The 19590-nt window shown below is 41.7% G+C and overlaps 1 protein-coding gene across 4 annotated transcripts in view; it reads left to right on the forward strand.

Annotated features, from left to right (window-relative positions):
- The window catches only part of RTN4IP1 (reticulon 4 interacting protein 1), a 56160-nt gene that overhangs the window by 15139 nt on the left and 21431 nt on the right, over window positions 1-19590 (forward strand). For all 4 annotated transcript variants that reach the window (XM_059176970.1, XM_059176968.1, XM_059176967.1 and 1 more), the window contains exons 5-6: window positions 10901-10949; window positions 17266-17402. In XM_059176970.1, coding sequence (XP_059032953.1) covers window positions 10901-10949; window positions 17266-17402 — 186 coding nt within the window. The remainder of the gene's footprint in view (window positions 1-10900; window positions 10950-17265; window positions 17403-19590) is intronic.

Raw genomic sequence — 19590 nt, forward strand, 5'->3', positions numbered from 1 at the left:
TTTTTCCCCCTCTGCTAGGATTTGCTCTCTGACTCACAGATTTCTGTGAAGACCAGATATAAAAGGACTGCAAAACAATGATAAATATCCTTGAGTTCTCTTAGGCTTCCTGCTTGGCATCCTTTAGGTCAGTTTTTTGCTTCAAGGTCTTTACTGTTCAAGTAGCAACACACAGTGAGTAGGAATGTGTTAGGTGTACTTGAGTCCATATCCAGATTCTGCTGCTTTCTAGCTGAGGGGCCCACTCCATCACTTCTCTTCTGTGAGTTTTGTTTTACGGGGTAAATGCGAAAACACAAGTAAAATTAGTGGCGTGGCACAGGTTGTGGCCCGTGGAAGGCACTCAATAGAGGTGAGCCTGTGTTCTTCGAATTTTAGAGAGTTGGCGTGATTGGGGAAACTGATTTTATTTTTTGGCAAGAAAACAAGGTGCCAAGAACCATTTAATGATTGTGATAAAGGAGAGAGATCTATAGGTCAATTTTTAATAAGATGAGTATTTTGGTTACTACGAATTAGCTCAGGTAAAATAATTAGACTGTTGTGAAACCTTACACTTCACATTTAATGTGTTGGGCTACAAAGGCTTCAATTTAATGAAAGCTTAATAACTATTTCTGAAAGCAGTGTGAAGATGATTCATCTAATGAGCTGCTAGCCTTTATTGTAGAATTCAAGGTAAATATTTATTCTAAAGGTCAACCTTGTTTATTTTTTAAACTTCTGAAGTTACGGTTTAGGTCAAGTACTTTGTTTAAATTAAATTAGTCTGGCCACATAGCTTTTTCTAATGGTCTGTCTTCATTAATAACCTTGCAGAATTCAGGGTTTTCAGACCTTTATTATGGTAGGCTCTGCATTGACATTGATGCTTTATCGTTTTGTTTTTCCTTAAAACATTAGACTTTCCACGCCTGCACGACCATCTGTGTGCTGTGGTTAGACAGCTCTCATTCCTTTTGCCAGTTCAGGGCTTTCCAGGCTTATTCATTTCTAGTATCTGGAAGAAAACAATTTAGAAACCGCTCTAGGTATCTTTTCTTAGGCACGTGGATCTGTGCCCCGTTTTGTTGTTGGCTTTGTGGGTCAATCTTTGGTATTGTGTTATCTTCTGTTTAAGCAATAATGGCTTGGAACCAGGGAGTTAGAACACGTGGTCCTGTTCTCTGCTGCTGACTCATAAGGTGACCCTGGCTATGCCATTTCTGGGGTCTATGCCATTTCCTCCCGGGTACTGAGCGGAGGACAGTGTAGGTTGTTACGGGAGCTTTGAGAAGTGGAAAGTTTCATCCTTTGTAAGTCAGTTCCATAGTGTTTTGAATTGGGTGTGTTCATTTCTTCAGCCACGTATTAACCAAACTGAAGGGAGATCCATTGTAAATGGCTCCTATTTACACTGGCTCATATCCTCAATCTCCTGCATTCTCACCCGACCTGTAGGATGCCTTTGTTCCAAGTGGCAGTGAGAGCTTTGGCCTATGGTGCTCTAGGAAATCTGTTTCCTGAAGTTACTGCCTATGGGTGATAATAATAGTCTACCTCTCCCAATTCCTTATTTGTGGGAATCAAATGAGAGGTATGAGCACCTTAAAATACTATTAAAAAAATTTTACAGGAGGAAATTAGGACTAAAGTGGGATTTTATTATACATAAACTAAGCAGTTCCAGTGTCCAAAGTGGCTTTTTTCAGTTTGACTATTCATGGTGAATGGTGGAACATATTGCTTTCTCTAAGGAATAGTTATTCTCTTTCTATTAGCTGTTGACATTAAGGCATGTTTTAGTCTGCAGTAAAGCAGGTCAGTGTTTGTTAACAAGGGCTAATAGTCTGTTTTTCTAACTAGTTAATTAAAAAAAAAAAAAAAAAGCAACACCCATCAGCACCTTGGAAGAATTTACAGGATTTCTTTGTAACAAACAGCTTTTTCAAATTAAAACAAAGCTTTCTAAAGTAAGGTTTACTTTCTAAGGTAATGTTTACTTTTTCCTTTTTTTGTTATAGAATTGTATTTCTGCAATAACTGAGTATCGTTAACCAAGGTGATAGTTTCATACTGATGTCACATAATATGTCATTTTTGCCCACACTTTGATATCACTAGAAAATGTCAGATGCAATGATTTTTTTCTTACCAGCCCATCCATAGTTTCTTCATGATTTATTAAGTTGGAAACCTAGATAACCTAGGTCTCTCAAGATGATAGAAATGTTTTAAAAAGTGGTTACACCAGATACTTTCTGAAAGCAGTTTAGTGTGATGGTTATATTTGTTGGTAGTGTCGTCGTACATCTTGAATATTTCACGATCTACCTGAAATTCATCTTTTACTGGGAAAGTTATACTTCACTCTGTTCGACAGAAGTATTAGAAAGTGTTGGAAATTGAACCATTCCTCTTGTACCATATAAATTTGACTCTTAAATTGTGTATACTTGAAACTCAATGCAGTGAATTTAGAAATGCTTTTCACTGTTTCTTATTTGAGACTAGTCTTTATGACAGTAAAATTTTGTCAAGTTATTATGAATTGGGTGTCTAATTAATTCTGTTACAGAATTGGACAGGCTCCAACTTGAAACCATTGGGTTTACCGCCCTCCCCCAACCGCTGGGCTTCCGTGATCATTATAATACAGCTTCCTTCCTTTAGCTGCCTTCTGCCTGTTCTGCCCCCCACCACCCACCTGTTTCTCCACACTCTGTGCTCCCACCGCCTCTGTGGACTGTGGGTTTTCATTTGTACTTGACTGGGTGGTACGGTCAGAGGGGTGGGGGAAGGAGCCGGAGGCCTCAACAGTTTACTTGCAGGAAGAAAATCATCCGGCTAGGAGGCAGAGGACGGGGAGGGTGGAGGCTCTGGCCAGTGTGATGCAAATGAGTCTTGCCTCAGGCTTCTGGACCTGTTTTGCTGCCCTGCCCCCCCCCCCCCCCCCCAGGGCTCAGTTAAAGCACTAGTAGGATACTCTTTCCTGGAACTTGGTGGTTTACAGATGAGACTAGGATACTACCTTGTGAAGCTCAGAAGCCTTCTGCTCTTCGGGGCACCGTAACCTAACCTCCAGCCTTGCCAGCAAGCCACAGCTGTGCCCCTGCCCCCCTGGGTCAGAGCTAAGTGGCCAACCCCATGATCTTTTTCAGTTCTCCTTAGCGTTACACCTCCTTGAAGTACATGACACTGCTGACCACTTCCTTAAGACACTTTTTCCGTGGTTTCAGGATATCAGACTCCTTTAGCTTTCCTGCCTTTTTTACCATCTCTTGTAATTTTTAGAGGACCGTCTCTTTTCTCCAGCCTTTAACCGCTGCCATTCCCTTGTGTCCGCTCCACCACAGCTCTGTCTCCCCGACGACTCTCACCTGCTCCCGATTCCTGTTCCTACCATGGCAGCTTGCAGATCGGTGTCTCACCCTAGCCTCTCTGCTGAGTTTCAGTTAGACATCCCCTTTGTGTTTTAAACTCCACTGAGGCAAGACAAGACCTCCTGCCTGCCACATCGAGTCCTCTGGATTGCTAATGTCCATTAAGTGGCATTTCCCTTCAGCCAAAACCTGACGCTTCCCAAACTCAGCTGCCTCTCCTTCCACAAACCAATTCCTTGTTCTCATCGTGTAAAATTTAGGGAGGTTGTCAAATGGGCGGAAAATGTCTTCCAAGTTCCTTTAATATGGGGGCTGTCAGATTTCAAGGCATTTTAGGTTTTCTTCTGCAGTGAATAGGCCTAAAATACTTGTAAGTTGTAATTGCCAACCCTCATTTAGTAGTTTGTGGTTGATGTCTTCCATGTGGTCCTATCAAATGACAAAAATAATACCATGTAGCGATGCGTTTATCCTTCACTCGAGAGAAAAGCATTGCGGAGCACAGTGCCTCACAAGCAGTGGAACACTCTTCCTGAGGGATTCTGGGCAAGAGCGAGTTTTACAGAGCATTAGAAGAGGCAGCAGGGAAATGGCATGATTGTCTAGGAGGTCCGTGATTTCCTTATAAGGCTAGCCTGGCCTGTTTTCTAGGGTAAAGTAAGCTGGCTACAGCGGAGTTGAAGGACTGTGATGGGTGTTAAGTGCAGACCGACTTAAGTTGAGATTTATGATGTGGGCTAGGCCCTGGGGTAGCCTCCATGTTGTAGCTCCTGATCTAGGAATTAACTTGATTAGTGGCGTATTAAGTTTTTACAGGTCTCATAATTGGAGGAATTTTCTGGAGACGAGCTTCAGGTTCTATGTGTCTCAAACCTTGTTTAACCATTTTCCTCCTTCACTGCTTGTATAATCTAATGCTAGGTACCATGATACTTAGTCTTCTCCTAGTAAGACCATGACTTCATGATGCTTTGTTGTGTCACTTCATTGGGAAGCAGGAATATTCCTGGAAGGCATTCTTAAGCCAGGCAGCCTGCGGTGACATAACTCTATTCAGAAAGGACCATGGGCCACGTCAGTATTTTCCGCTAAGCCCAAAGCATTTGTATTTCCAAATCCGCTCCCCCCCCCCCCCACCAAATCTACTGTTACTTGTCACGAGGGGCAGTGTAATGGAGGGTATAGAAATGGAAAGAAACAGAAATGTTAACTGATTGTGATTAATAGAGAAAGAAAAATCATTTTCCCTCTACCGAGACCTCTGTAATAAAGGTTAACGAGAAAAAAACCAGAAGTTTATTAACATGTGTACCTCAGATACATGAGCTACCTGGGGAAAATGAGGCCCCCAAATGGGTAGCTTAGAGTTCAGGCAAAAATACCTTCTTTAGCTAAAGACAAAAGACAAGGCACAGGTAGGGAAGGCCAGTTGTGAAGAAGTTGCCAGGCAATGCAAGGTAAAAATTGTGATACAGATTTAAGTTGGTGCCTTTTCCACTGATGAGGGTCTAAAGTTATCTCCAGGGATTAACCTTTGTCCTTCTGGTAGCTAGGAGGGGAGGTTCACCTTTTATCAATTGATGTCCTGCTTTTAGGCTGACAGTAAGGCCCAGGACTTTCTTATATCTGCTTCTTCTTAGCTGCCTTCAGCTCAAAATAATCCTTATGCCAAAGATGGCATATTCTGCCATTCTTCATTAGCATATCTTTTGCAAATTTTACAAAAATCTATGTTCACACAAGTTTTTTGCTAGGGCTCCTCTCAGGGCTTTGTGTAAGTAAAAGGCTTGGAGCAGGGAAGGAAAATATGGTTTTCCTCCACTCTTCTAAGTTCTTGCCTGGGTCCTCTGTAACAAGAGACAGATTAAAAAGGCAAAATCACACAGATTTATTTAATATGAGTTTTATGTGCTGGGGAGACCTTCATAGGGAAAGGAGGATCTGAAGAAGTGGTTAAGCCTGTGTTTATGCTATATTTGATGAAGAGTGAAATGTACCCCCCCCACCAAAAAAAAGAAAAAAAAGGTGATCAGAAGGTCTGAGCTAAGCATAGTCAACTGGGAAATTTAGCAAGGCTTGTTCATTCCAATTCCTCACTGTACCCTTCTGTCTTGGAGATAAGGATGTCCCTGTCCTCCAGGTATAGGAACCACCCTCTCACATGAGGGTCTTAGGACCTGCTTCAGCGCAGAAGGTCAGAAGTCCTTCCTGTTTCTCAACTTCCCTTAGCTTAAAATACTCAGTATGCCAAGATGCCGTATTTTGAGGTGGTGTGTCCCGAACCCTGTCAGTTCTGTGGCAAATCTGACTATGCTTCTTCTGTCTCTTATCCCTCCTGTCATTGCCATCATAAACATTCCTTCCTTCTGCCTTCCTTTCTTCTCTGTTCTACACCAGATCGAAGGAACCAGTGATTTGGTATGGTTCCCGCTGGTTGTCCTGTTCAGGGAGATGTGTTCCCAGTACTCCTGGTTAAAATTCTGAATTTGTTTCCCACAGAATCATTGTTGTACTGTGTATGAGGTTCTTGGTCCACTGTGGGTTTACTAAACCTTAATAAATGGCTACCCTGGGCACTGAGCCAACATACATAAATAGCTTTGTTTTCATGGGAAAATGTGTTTAAAGTTCCAAACCACTAATTCACACATGAACTCTTCTGCAAATTGGGGAATGTGTACATGAATTACAGAGGCTTAGGAGGGGACACACAAATCCAGGCTATCTCGGCCAAGTGTCCGTTGGTTTGTTTTGCAGTTCTATTCTACTTGCTCAGATGAAGTTTCTCACTCACTTTAGGGAGTAAACTTAGCATATTATGTTATACTTTGCTATCTTTCACCCCTCCTTTTCCCCCCAAATTTAAAAGTAGTATGAGAAATTTAAAAATGAAATTAATATATTTTTAACATCCTCTTTAGTTTTTAAAGACCGTTTGTTTCTACTTATGGAAGAGTTAGCCATGTTTAACTCCTCTTTGTTTCTGAGCCATTAGGACTTTATTTATTCATTTATTTTTAAAAGGTTGTTATTGGGGCGCCTGGGTGTCAGTTAAGCCGCTACCTTTGGCTCAGGTCATAATCCCAGGTCCTGGGATTGAGCCCCACGTAGTTCTCCCTGCTCAGCAGGGAGCCTGCTTCTCTCTCTTCCACAGCCCTTGCTTGTGAACTCTTTCTCTGTCAAATAAATAAAAATCTTTAAAATTTTTATTTATTTACTTATTAGAGTGTAAAAGTAGGGGGATGGACAGAGGGAGAGGAAGAAGCAGACTGTCTGCTCAGCAGGGAGCCAGACCTGGGGCTGAATCCCAGGATTCTGGATCATGATCTGAGGCGAAGGCAGACACTTAACTGACTGAGCCCCCCAGGCGCCCCTTCCATTAGGACTTTAAATAGAGGGTACTCTAATCTTGCAATGTGACTTTTTTCCTCCCACAAGTATGTGGTCTAGGGGGAATCCTAAAGGTCATACACCTCTGTGTTAGAAAGACAGGGAGAGTATATATAAACTTAAATAAGATTGAAAATGTCAACTTTCCTTTTTTACTAACTTCTGGGGTGATGCTCATTTCATAGGAGATGAATATGAGGCCTGCAGATTCAATAAGAGAGTTGGAACTAGAACCCAGGTCTCTAGGTATCTAGCTAGATACCTCTGGGGCTAGGCCAGGGTATAGAAATTTGAAAAATTATTCCTTACTTCTGGATCTCAGACTGTTTTGTAGTAGGTTTCGTCTCTTTTATCTGCAAGGCAGCCAGGGTGTTGATGCCTTGCCTCTTACAGCTGGAATAATGATGGTGTGATTGTAGAGGCACTTATGTGCCCAAATACTAAATAAAAAGTGACTCAGTCATGGAAAAGAAGCCAACACTGAGTTAATACCTTAATGTATGTTTAGGTAGAGTTGAGAGATTGGGCAGAAGTAACAGAAAATCAAATTTTAAACCTTCAGGATGCATAAGCAGTGTAATAATTATTCCCACTTTCTCCATATTTTGTATATCTGTCACAGTCCAAATCCCACTGATTCACATGTAAACTTAGGAAGTAAGGGAGGAATGTATTTAAAAGCTTGGCAATTTTGAATCACAGTGATTTTTCCAAATAGAGTATTTCCTGGGCACTCGCTGTCTACAATGAGCAGTATTCTTCCCTCCAGCGACTAGACCTCTACTTCAGTGAGGCATGAATATACAGGGTGACCGTTCTAGCAAGCTGGGTAGAAAGCATTTCCACTGTATAGCACTTCAGTGAAGGGCCACTGGGGGTAAGCAGGGTAAGCAAGCGCGGCTATTTTCTCTTTGTGCTGGAAGTGCTTTGAAGAGTACGAGAACAGCTAGTTCAGCCACAGGACTTCAGACCACAGAGGACTAACCCACCTATTGTGGCTTGAAAATTCATTTTGCCTGCTGTCCCTTTTTGGGGACTTTCTTTGAAGACAAATGCAGGCCCTGGTTGAATCTGCCCCAAACATAGAGTTTGCAGGACCAGAGAAGGAGGCGTCCACAGGTCTTTCATGTGGTCCTTCAAGGGCCTGCTTCTGCCCGTTTTGCACTGGGGGGCGCCATCAAGTGGCGCCAACGGGAACTGAAGCCGCCCTTGTAGAACCACTCCTGCCAAGCACGGCTGTAAAACATGTTTGCTTTTTGTGTGGGGGAGTGATGGTGCTTTGGATCCAGAGTTCAGGGGAAGTGACAATAATAAGGTTGGAGATGTATCTGGCAGTTGGATCCTTAAACAGCATTGTATTTGCTGTCCTCTTAATCCAGCCTTCCCAGGGAGAGAGGTAGAAATGAATTTCAGATGTTTGTTCACTGGAGGAAATTTTAACGCAGTCTTCCAAACAGCCCGGGGATTCCCTCACTTGAGGTGGTCGCAGTTGTTGTCTGGATTGCAGGAGAAAATGCTGATTCAGATGAATTTTAAAGTCAAGAAACATCAGCCATCGGCTACATCCAGGGTAGTGTATTTAGTCCTGGGCCTGCCTTCGAAGCCTTCCAGAATAGCTTGGGAAGCTAGCGTACGGGTGAAAGTTAACAACATGTGGCACCGATACCTGGTTTGGCGTGCTCTGAGGGGTGCTGTGCAGGAAAGCTGGGGCGTGGCTTCAAGCGCCCGAAGACCTCACCAGGCAGTGAAGGCATCTGGGAGCCCGAGAAACGGGCCAGTGTGCACAGGACTTGGGCATAAGAGTGAGGGGGCCAGGGTGACTGAGATGGAGAGTTCTTTTCAGAAAATGGTGAGACATCAGAATTGAGATAAGGATTAGATTGTGAAGGATTTAAATGACTTGACTTGTTACATTTCTGTAAGTAGGAATGGGCCAGAATAAGAGTAGAATATTTCATGGATGAATTAATTTTTTTTAAAGATTTTGTTTGTTTGAGTGAAGGAGAGAAGGAAGTGAGGGAGGAGGGAAGGAGGGAGGGAGAGAGAGAGAGAGAGAGAGAGAGAAAACAGGAACGGGGGAGGGGCAGAGGGAGAAGCAGATTCCCTGCTCACTGCAGAGCCTATGCAGGTCTCAGTCCCGGGACCCTGAGATCATGACTTGAGCTTCAGGTCAGACCCTTAATCGACTGAGCCATGCAGGTGCCACTGGATGAATTAATTTTTGGATATATCTGTGAGGCAGTTTTAATGCTTCCTACCCACTATCCCCATTTAGGAAATACTCAAGCTATTAATGTATGAATCGAAGGATTTTAGAAGGGTTCATCGTTATATATTTTTTTTCCCATTCTGGGCAATTTATAATTCTTTGAAAATTAAAAGTAATTTTTTCTGGAAGGAACACAATTCACAAGGAGACTTGTTTTAATTACATTTAGTGTATTAATTTCAAAGGGAACAACTGGCTCAGAAATTTTAGTAACTTTCAAGATCTAAAAGGGTGACAAACAACCTTCTGTGATTTGAGAGTAACAGAGAAGAACACGAAATGAAACTAGGGTTAAGATTGTAGACAGAATGCATGTCCCGAGGTTCTGTGCACTTGCTAGAGATAGGTGGCAAAATTCTCTCCACCTTCTAGCCACCAAGTCAAAGAGGGCAGTGAGCTGCGAGAGAGGAAGTCATTTTGGGTTGGGACTGAGCTGATAGGAACCCAGAACTGGCATGTTAAGGGTGGTGGGAGAGGCATGGAATGCAAACTCCCAAAATAGTGAAATGATGTAGGTTGTTAGACGGTGTCAGTGGCAAGAAAATGGAGCAGAAGGTAAGATGAAGAAAGCAGACAGCAGTGAGGGAGAGAGCCCTGAGGATATGTGAGGAACAGCAAATCAGACAAAGGAAATCCTTCTGAAAGGCCCTGACATGGAAGGCTCCTCGGGTACCTTCCAGGAGCAGCAGGTGTGGCTGGAGTAGAGTGACTGAGGTACAGAGCTGAGGAGATGGGGGCAAAGAGTGAGGGAGGAGGGGGGACCCACAGGCAGCAGCTATGAAGGCTACAGTGACAGAAACTCAGCTACTCCCACCACGTAGTCTTTAGAAGAATGTTCTGTGCGTACTTACAAAGCAAATGAAGAATTCTCTCAACAGTATCTCCTATGCTAATGTGGTATCAAACATCGAACACATTTGATAATGTCCCTCATTCTGGGTGGGTAGCAGAACATCAAAGTGCAGTTCAATACAAGTGATTTTCTAGGGACCTGAAACTACGCAGTTCCAATCGGCAATTCCCTGATGCTCTGGCTTCATTTGAGAAGAAAATGTAAGAATACGTAAAGCAGTGATTCTCTTTTGGGTCCCGTACTTCTTTGGGAAAATTAGGCTAGATCCCTCTCTTCCCCAGTGCATGCCTGCAGAATCCCACCAAATTTTGCATGCTATTAGATTCAGTTCACAAGTTCAGAGGGTTCATACATACCCCGCGCCATGCACCCCATCCCAACTCATCCATAAACTCTAAGCTGAACACCCTTGGTCTAGAGGGAAAAGAAACCTACGACAAGCAGACATAGTAAAAACCTGGAACCCAGTTTTGCTTGTGCTGATAGGACAGATTCATCTGTTTCAACAGGAAGCCAAATTGAGGATAAGATTGATTTCCATTTATGAAAGTTGATGAGCTTGTTGGGACATGTCTGAACAAAGACATTTATTCCACTTTGGCAGGAATGTGGTTGGGAATGTGATTTTTCTTAGAGAGCTACTGAATCCACTGTAACACACTAAAAAAGGATCCCAGAGCTCCCTCCTATAGAGAAAGCTGTGGTAATTTTAGCCTGGAAAAATTGTAAGGCAGATGTTACCAAAAACCGTCTGCACAGCTTAAAAAAAAGAATGTGATATGTTGGTATTTTTGGTATTTGGTATTCTTGGTAAAGAGTTCATAGAATGTTTAGCTTTAAGCACTTATAGATTCTTGGTGAACCTAAAATGAAAGTTCTTTTGTCATATAATCTTTGGAAGCTGAATGATTATTTGCTTTTGGGATTATTTACCTTTGAGCCAGCTCATGTTGAAAACCTATTGTGTGTTTATCCAGTTATGTTGACCTAATATTTTCCCTAATTGTAGTTTCTTTTGCATTGCAGTGTTTTAATCTTGGGTGCTTCAGGTGGAGTTGGTACTTTTGCTATACAGGTAAGACTGTTTTGTTTTTTAATCTTATGACTAGAAAAAGTATTTCCATGAGTTTATAAATTCACATATGAGAAATGATTTTTTTCATGAAAAGTTCAGTAAATTCATTATAATTTCAGCTTGCCCTTCTAAGGAGGGAACTTCCTAACATAGAAGTAAGCATTAACCTTTCCAGTGGTTTAATATAGGAGTTAGTTTGTAGCTGTCCTCTCTAGCAAACGTAGGAAATCTTTTAGGGAGGAAGGCTGGGGACAGTGCATGTGGATGGGACGTTTGCAGTTTGGTAGAAATGAATAAGCTGATTCTAAAATGTATGTAGAAATGCAGTGGCCAAAATACTGTAAAGATAGCAGTGTTCCACCAAAATGACCTACAGATTCAGTGCAATCTTATGAAAATAACAATTGCCCTTTTCGCGTAAATGAACGAGCTAATTCTAAAATGCATATGGAATTGAAGAAGACCCCAAATTGACAGTCTTTAAAAAGGGCAAAGTTGGAGGATGCACATTTCTCGATCTTAAAACTTAATACAAAGCTATAGTGGTCAGAATAATGTGATACTGGCATAAAGATAAACATATAGATCAACGAAGTAGAATTGAGCATCCAGAAATAAAAACCTGTATCTATGGCCAATTGATTTTTAACTAGAATGGCAAGACAATTAAATAGGGAAAAGAATAGTCTTTTTAATGTAACTAATGGTGCTGAAATAACTAGATGCCCACATCCAAAAGAATGAATTTGGACCCTTACCTCACTTTGTATGTGAAAAATAACCCTGGGTCAAAGACCTAAATATAAGAGCTAAAACAGTCAAACTTTTAGACGAAAACAAGAGTAAATCTTCATGACCTTGGGTTTGGCAACAGATTTTTAGGTATGACATCAAAAGCACAAGCAACAGAAGAAAAAAAATCAGATAAATTGGACTTTATCAAAATTAAAAGCTTCTGTGCATCAAAAGACACCATCAGGAAAGGAGAAAGATGACTTACAGGGATCAAATCTTTGCAAATCATTTCTCTAATAAGGGTCTAGCATCCAGAATAAATAAGAATTCTTACAACTCAACAAAAGACAACCCAATTAAAAATTCAGCAAAGTACTTGAATAGACTACCTCCCCAAGAAAATATACGAATGGCCAATAAGCCCACAGAAAGATATTCAGTGTCATTAGTCATTAGGGAAATGCAAATCGAAACCTTGGTGAGCTCTCCCTTCACACCTACTAGGAGGGCTATTAAAAAAAAAAGGGGGGGGGAGATAATATTGGCCAGGAGGTAGAGAAACAGAAACTCTTGTCCACACTGGTGGGAGTGTAAAATGCTGCAGCTGCTACGGAAAACAGCTGGGCGGTTCCTGAAAATGTCAAACATAGGATTACCATATGATATGGCAGTTCCATTTGTAGGTATATACCTGAGAGAAATGAAAACCTGTTCAGACAGAAACTGGTCCACAGATGTTCATAGTGACACCCGTATTCCTGGCAGCCAGAGAGTACAGGCAGCCCTAATGCCTGTCAGCTGATGAATGAACAAAATGTGGTTTACGCATTAGAGAAATCATACTCAGCCATGAAAAAGAATGAAGTTATGCATGATCCAGCACTGAGAAACCTGCAAAACATTATGCTTAGTGGAAGAATCCAGACACAGAAGGTCACCTTTTGTAGGATTCCATTTATATCCTCTGTAGAGGAGGATCCGTAGAGACAGAAAGCAGATGAGTGGTTGCCAGGAGCTGGGGGAGAAAGAAAGAAGGGATGGCTGCTTAATGGGCATGGGGTTTATTTTTGAGCTGAAGAAAATGTTCTAGAATTAGACAGTGGTGGTGTTGTACAACATGGCGATGTACATAATGAGTTGTACACTTTAAAATTGCTGAAGTGTTGAATTTTAAGTTTTTATATGAATTTTATAAAATTCTATATGAATTTTCAAACAAGAAAACAAAACAGTGCCCTGAGCTTCCAGGAACAGGACGGCACCGTTATGATCAAATATTTCACTGATTTCCTGGGAAGAGGGCTTGATTAAGCCTCCCTCAATATGCAGGGAGAGGCCCTTGCTGCAGCCTGGTGACCATACTCAGAAGCTCTGCCACACCACTTTCCAGCAGAGACACTTTGGGTGCTATGATCTCTCACCCAGACCCCACATCAGCTCTTTTGAAGACCCAGATAGTGCTGGAGTTTTCCAGTCACCTGCTAACTAAATTAGGGGTAAGGGGATAGGACACCTAGGGAATGAATGCACACCTTGACTTCTTTTTAATTCCTCATTAGATACTGCTATAGTCTAAATGTCTGTGACCCTGCTGAATTCCTATGTTGAAGTCCTGATGCTCAATGTGGTAGTAGGGAGCAGGGCCTTTGGGAGATGAAAATGCCCAAAAAGAGGTTCAGCAGAGCTCCATAGCCTTTCCACCATGTTGAGGACACACAAGGCACTGGCTATATATCAGGAAGAGGGCTGCCAACAGGATGGGACCATGCTGATGCCTTGATCTCAGACTTCCAGCCTCTATAACTGAGAAATACATTTCTACTTATAAGCTACCTAGTCTGTGGTATTTTGTTAGAACAGCCCAGACTAAGACACCCAGGCCTAGTCCAGAGACTGAGCAAATGTAGTTTAATGAATAACTAAATGGAAGAAAAGAAAAGGAGGGAGAGTGGGAGGAAAAGAAAAATACCAAATACTGTTGGTTAGAGTGTAAATTGGTACAAGCACTTAGGGAAATTATTTAGTATCATCTACTAAATCTGAATATGAATTGCCCTAGGGCAACCCAACAATTCCACTTTTATGAATATACCCTACAATGATTTGTACAGTTACATGCATGTTCACCAAAATGTACCAGATTTAGAGATCTCATCCACCAGAGGAAACAGCTCATATGTTTATCAACAGTGAAACGGACAGGTAAACTGTGGTCTATCTTACGCTAGACTATTACACAGTCATGAAAACTATAGTGGTACACAGTGAGGTACGTGAATCTCATGAGCAGAATATTAGTGAAAGAAGTCACACAGCCTATATGATTCTATTTAATGACATTCAAGAACAGGTGAAACTAAACGATAGGGTTTAAAGATGCCTACCTAGGGGGTAAAACTCTTTAAAAAGTGGGGGAACAGCAAAAAGGGGCATGTAATAGTCCAGATGGTGGTATTACTTCTAAAGGAGTGAGGGAACTATGATTGGGAAGGGGAAAGCAAGGATGCTTAGGAGTATGGCGTGTGGTCTAGTTCCTAATCTAGAGCGATGCTTAGAATACTGTTTGCTTTGTAATAACATTTATATTCCATGCACTGTTCTGTATGCGTTACATTTCACGACAAAAATATTTTAATACAGTAAAAATATCAAGGTTATATCTAACACAAAGTTATTATGAGAGGGCGCCTGCGTGGCTCAGTTGGTCAAGCGTCTGTGTTCAGCTCAGGTCATGATCCCAGGGTCCTCAGATGGAGTCCCACGTTGGCCTCCTGGCTCAGCGGGGAGTCTGCATCTCTCTCTGCCCCCTTCCTGGTCATACACGTGCTTGGTCACACTCTCTCGTGCTTGCAACAATAAATAAATCGGTAAAAGAAAAAGTTATGAGAATGAAGATTAGAAAGACATATCTAGAGATTGCAGCAAGTCAGAAAACGTGCTCATAAGACAGATCAAATGTAACTCACAATTTTTAATTCCTTTTTTAAGTTGGCTCTATGCCCAGTGTGGGTTTTAAACTCACAACCCTGAGATTGAGAGTTGCATCCTTTACTGTGCCAGCCAGGCATCCCCAAATGTAACCTACAATTTCAAAACGAGTTAAAAAATTAAAAGTATACAAGACTTTTAGAGAATCTTAGGGGGGTAAAAGTAAAACAAATAATAGAAAATATAGAAAGTAAAACAAATTAAAAATCTTGTGGGGGTAAAAGTAAACAAAAATATTTAGCAGTGAAGACTAAACCAGAAGGAATTCAATAGCAAATTAACAGGATACATAATGCTGCCCTAAATAGAAATATATGTATAAATAGGAAAAATATTAAATTATAAAAGAAACCAAGGAAAAACCAATTCAAGAGGAAGTGCCAAATATTGAAGTTAGGAAAGAAGGTTGATTTATGCGTAGTAGGCTCTGAAGAGGAAAACCAAAACAAGGGACTAGAATAAACACTAAATCTATAATTCAAGAAAATTTCCTATCTTCCTGAAATTAAGTGATTTGAAACTACATATCAGGTGACCACAGTACTTATCTAAGAACATGGACCTAGATAGAGCAATATCAAAGAAAACCCTAGTTAGTAAAATTAACTGGCTTTCAAAGAAAAAGAAAAAGGGACTCCTGGGTGGCTCAGTTGGTTGAGTATCTCTGCTCAGGTTTGGATCTCAGGGTCGTGAGATCGAGTCCCATATTGGGCTCTACATGGGATGTGTAGCCTACTTAAAAAAGAAAGAAAAAAAAATCCTTGGGACACCTTTAAAAAAAAAAAATTGTGTGACTTAGAAGTAAAATTAGATTAGCATCAGACTTTTTGACTGCAGTGCTGTAAGGCTGGGGAGGAAATGGAGTAACCTATTTAAGACACTCAAGCAAGAGTATACTAAGACTATATTAATTTTATATATGTAACAAAACTGGTGCACTGTTAATAACTTGTGAGAACTCGGGGAATATGTTCTCCTTTTCTGAGAAACGTACTAGAGCTGACAACCCAAATGACTGGAGAGAGATCACACTAAGGGCTGGTGGTAAATGTTAAATGTAAATTTTTCTGTAGAACTAAAACCAAGGACTTAATGTACATTGTGTAACAGCCTATTCTCTGATGAGATTAAATACAGCACAACTGTTTATTAAAAGCAGAGGAAAACTGGAAGAGCATGTATTAAAGTTCTAATGCTTTCATTAATCAGCTCTGTTGTATTAATAGTAATAATGATGTTAGTATTACTTAGAGGCTATTCTGTGTGTTATATACAATAGGACAGATGGATATTTATAGCATATTTTAATTCTGTTGTCCCCTGTGTCTCTGACAGTCAGGATTTTAGGTGTGGAAGGAAAGAGATACAGAGGTAATAGAAAAGAAGTCAAGGAAAAACTTTGTAGTCTTACATTTGAATTGGAAGTATCAATATGAACTCGAGATACTCTGTGTAGAGCTATCTCTTGTTAGATCATTGCTCACTAAAAGAATGCAGGACTTCTTGGAGAAATGGCAGATTCTAGATCTAGGGCACAAAATGTACAAGAATGAGCCTAGAATACATTAAGTAGGAAGAAAACTATCAACGACTAACTTGAGTCATATCGGAGAGACTTAGGAGCCAACTTGAAGAAACTCTCAAAGATGTGACAATTTGAGCTTCAGTAGTAGTAATACAAAGGACTAAAGCCCTTCAATACATTTAAATCTAGGAGTTCATATATTTTTTTTTTTTAAAAAAAGGTTACTTTTGGGGACACCTGGATGGCTCAGTCAGTTAAGCGTCTGTCTTTGACTCAGGTCATAATCCCAGCATGTTGGGATCGAGTCCCACGTTGGGCTCTTTGCTCAGCGTAGAGTCTACTTATCCCTATGTCCCTCCCTCCACTCATGCACTTTCTCTGAAAAATAAATAAAAACCGAAAAAAAAAGTCACTTTTGGAAAATGATAGGGAACCAATTTATGTTATTAATTGGTAAAGGGGAAACAGTTATTCATCTTGCCTTTCGATATGAATTGTACACCTGAATAAGCAAAATAATGTATGAGGAGAGTTTTTATAAAAATATTGAAAAAATACTTTTTTATAAAAGTATTGAAAAAAATTAGACTATCACTGTTTTGCAACCCCCATTAAACAGCTGCTAAGATCTTAAGAGCAGTGACCAGACTTTACATGCCCCCTGCGATTTTGCTGGACCGTATCCATAGTCTTGTAAAAAAATTGAAACAGAAAACACCGGGAACAAAGCAACCTGTGGAATTGCCTCCTGAGTGCGCAGTCGGAAATCCCAGACTCGGGGAAACTCTCCATGGCCTGGATTCTTCCACAATGAAATTACAGGAAAGTAAAGCGCTAGAAGAGGAGCGTACCGTTTAAAGAGAGACTTAAAAGACCTCTTATTTTTATTCTTGGTGAATCAAAGTCTAATCATTTTTACTAGGTCTGACAGGTGGCTTGCTGTAGTTCTTGTTAAGACAAAGCACTTGGGGTTCTCTAGAGATGAGTCTGAAAAACGTACACATGGGTGCCAGCTATTTTTTAAAACACATAGTTGATTTTTCTACCCCCTCCCTTTTTTTTGGACAGGTCATGAAAGCATGGGGTGCTCACGTGACAGCAGTTTGCTCTCAGGATGCCAGTAAACTTGTAAGGAAGCTCGGGGCAGATGATGTAGTTGATTACAAATCCGGAAGTGTGGAAGAGCAGTTGAAGTCTTTAAAACCGTATGTATTAGGACAGTGTTCACCTTGGGAAGTAGGAACAAGGACAGTTGATCATGCAAGCCTTGAACGGTTTGCTGATTTTGTAATCATGTCGGGATCTTAGAAAAGAATCAATAAAAATACCCCAAAAAGAGTCATTTGGGGTGGTTTCCGTTTGAATTCCAAATGTTCATATAGCACCGTGACATGATGTGGTGTGTCCTGAGGAAACTATGCTGCTTGCATGGTCTTTTGTTATTTTCTAAGCTAACTTACTGTTTACCTGTAAGAGGTCTGAAGACAGAACTGGAAGTTGTGGTCTGTTTGGTGGCATCTGTCACCACAGGAGCAAATAGAGAGCAGTCCGTGAAAATACTTGATTAGCACTGAACATTTTTCTGTTCGTGTTTGGGCTTCACAAGGGCATCAGAGAAACCAAGGCAGTAGAAATATTGGTAATCTGAGCCCTGCAGATGTTGTCAGTGCATCCGAATGCCCGGCTGTGGTTTGGTTTGTACAAACAGGAGCAGACTCCGCGATTCAGACCCTGTTGGTCCTGACTGTGCTTTGGGCAGAAGTAGGGAGGGCGCGTGTTCATCTTGTCTTTGTCTAGCCAGGATCGCACTGCGGCTCAGGACGCTACTGAGCAGTGTTTGCAAAGATGTTTGATTGCTGCTTTTTCAATGGTTTTCCCCCTTTCTCTGTTCATTTTCAGAAGGCAGTTATTCTTGTCCACTTTGACTAGATGCTTACAGTTGACCCATGAATAGCATGGGGGTTAGAGGCACTGACCGCCACACAGGTGAAAATCTGCATATAACTTTTGACTTTCCTAACACTTAATTATTAAATTAAGTGTTAAATTAACCAGAAACCTTACCAATAACATAATCAGTCAATTAACACGTATTTTATATACTATATATATATATTCTCTACTGCATTGTTAGAATAAAGTAAGCTAGAGAAAAGGTTACTAAGAAAATCATAAGGAAGAGAAAATACATTTACAATATGTGTTGTATTTATTGGAAAAAATTCTGGTTATAAGTGGTCCTGTGCAGTTCGAACCTGTTAATGGGTCAATGGTATTTTCCTGGGTTTAAAAAAAAAGGAGAGAAAACAGGGGATCCCTCCTTGGACACTACCTAGCCTTTCTTAGCCAGCAGTACCCACTCCCAACAGTGGGATGGCCGTGCAGCCCCGAGGAGCCGCAAATCCCAGTTCCTTCAGCTCTGCAACCCCTTCAGCTCTGCCAGGCAGGCTCCAAACATGCCGTACAGCTGCGGTGCTGAACAAGACAGGACACCCCCCCCCCCGCCCCCGCCCCCGCTCCCAACCAGCCCTTCCATGGGGCTTCCATTCTAGTCAGGGAGGTATCTGTGGTAAGTGCTTTCAAGAACACTGATAGAGGGAAAAGAGTGGAAAAAAAATGATTGGGAGAGGATGTTTGAAAAAGAGGGCTTTAAGGGGCACCTGGGTGCCTCAGTTAAGCATCTGCCTTGGGCTCAGGTGATGATCCCAGGGTCCTGGGATTGAGTCCCGCACGGGGCTCTTGGCTCAGTGGGAGCCTGCTTCTTCCTCTGCCTGCCCTTCTGTCTTTCTCTCTCCTTCTCTCTCTGACAAATAAATAAAATCCTTAAAAAGAGGGGGGCATTTAAGAAGGCCTCTAGGGCATTGGAGCAGAAGGTTTGCAGAGCAAGCCAGGAGAATGGGATTTTTTCAGGGGGGATCCCCTACTGTATCTGTCCACCTGTAACAGTGTAGTAACATATTCTGGGTGCTTAGTAAGCATTTGTTCAATGCATGATTGAGGGAATCTAGGAGAGGAGCACTTGTCCAGGTCGAGATAACAGCAAATACAAAGCCCCTGGGAACACGGAGGGACTGAGGAATCCTCCATCCCTTACAGAGATGTCTACAGCTGCTTCCTGCCTGTGCGTGCGGGACCCCATCTCTCCGGGCCTCTGCCATCTGCCTTCTAGAGTGGAGTTTCAGCTCGTCTCCTGTCTTCTGCTACTTCTAGGAATAGCAGCATGAGACTGAGGCGGAGGCCAACGCATTTCCCTCTGTGTACTTTAAGTTCTGTGTGTGTCTGGAATGTGTCCCCGGAGAACGGAGACCCTGACCGGTGGAAATGGGTGCATACTCACGCTGGCCCCCAGAAGTAGGCTCTGGTCTGCCCCTCTGCCTCTCTCGTGGTCTTGCT

The sequence above is a fragment of the Mustela lutreola genome, chromosome 6 (genome assembly GCF_030435805.1).
Source record: "Mustela lutreola isolate mMusLut2 chromosome 6, mMusLut2.pri, whole genome shotgun sequence".
Taxonomy (NCBI): Eukaryota; Metazoa; Chordata; class Mammalia; order Carnivora; family Mustelidae; genus Mustela; species Mustela lutreola.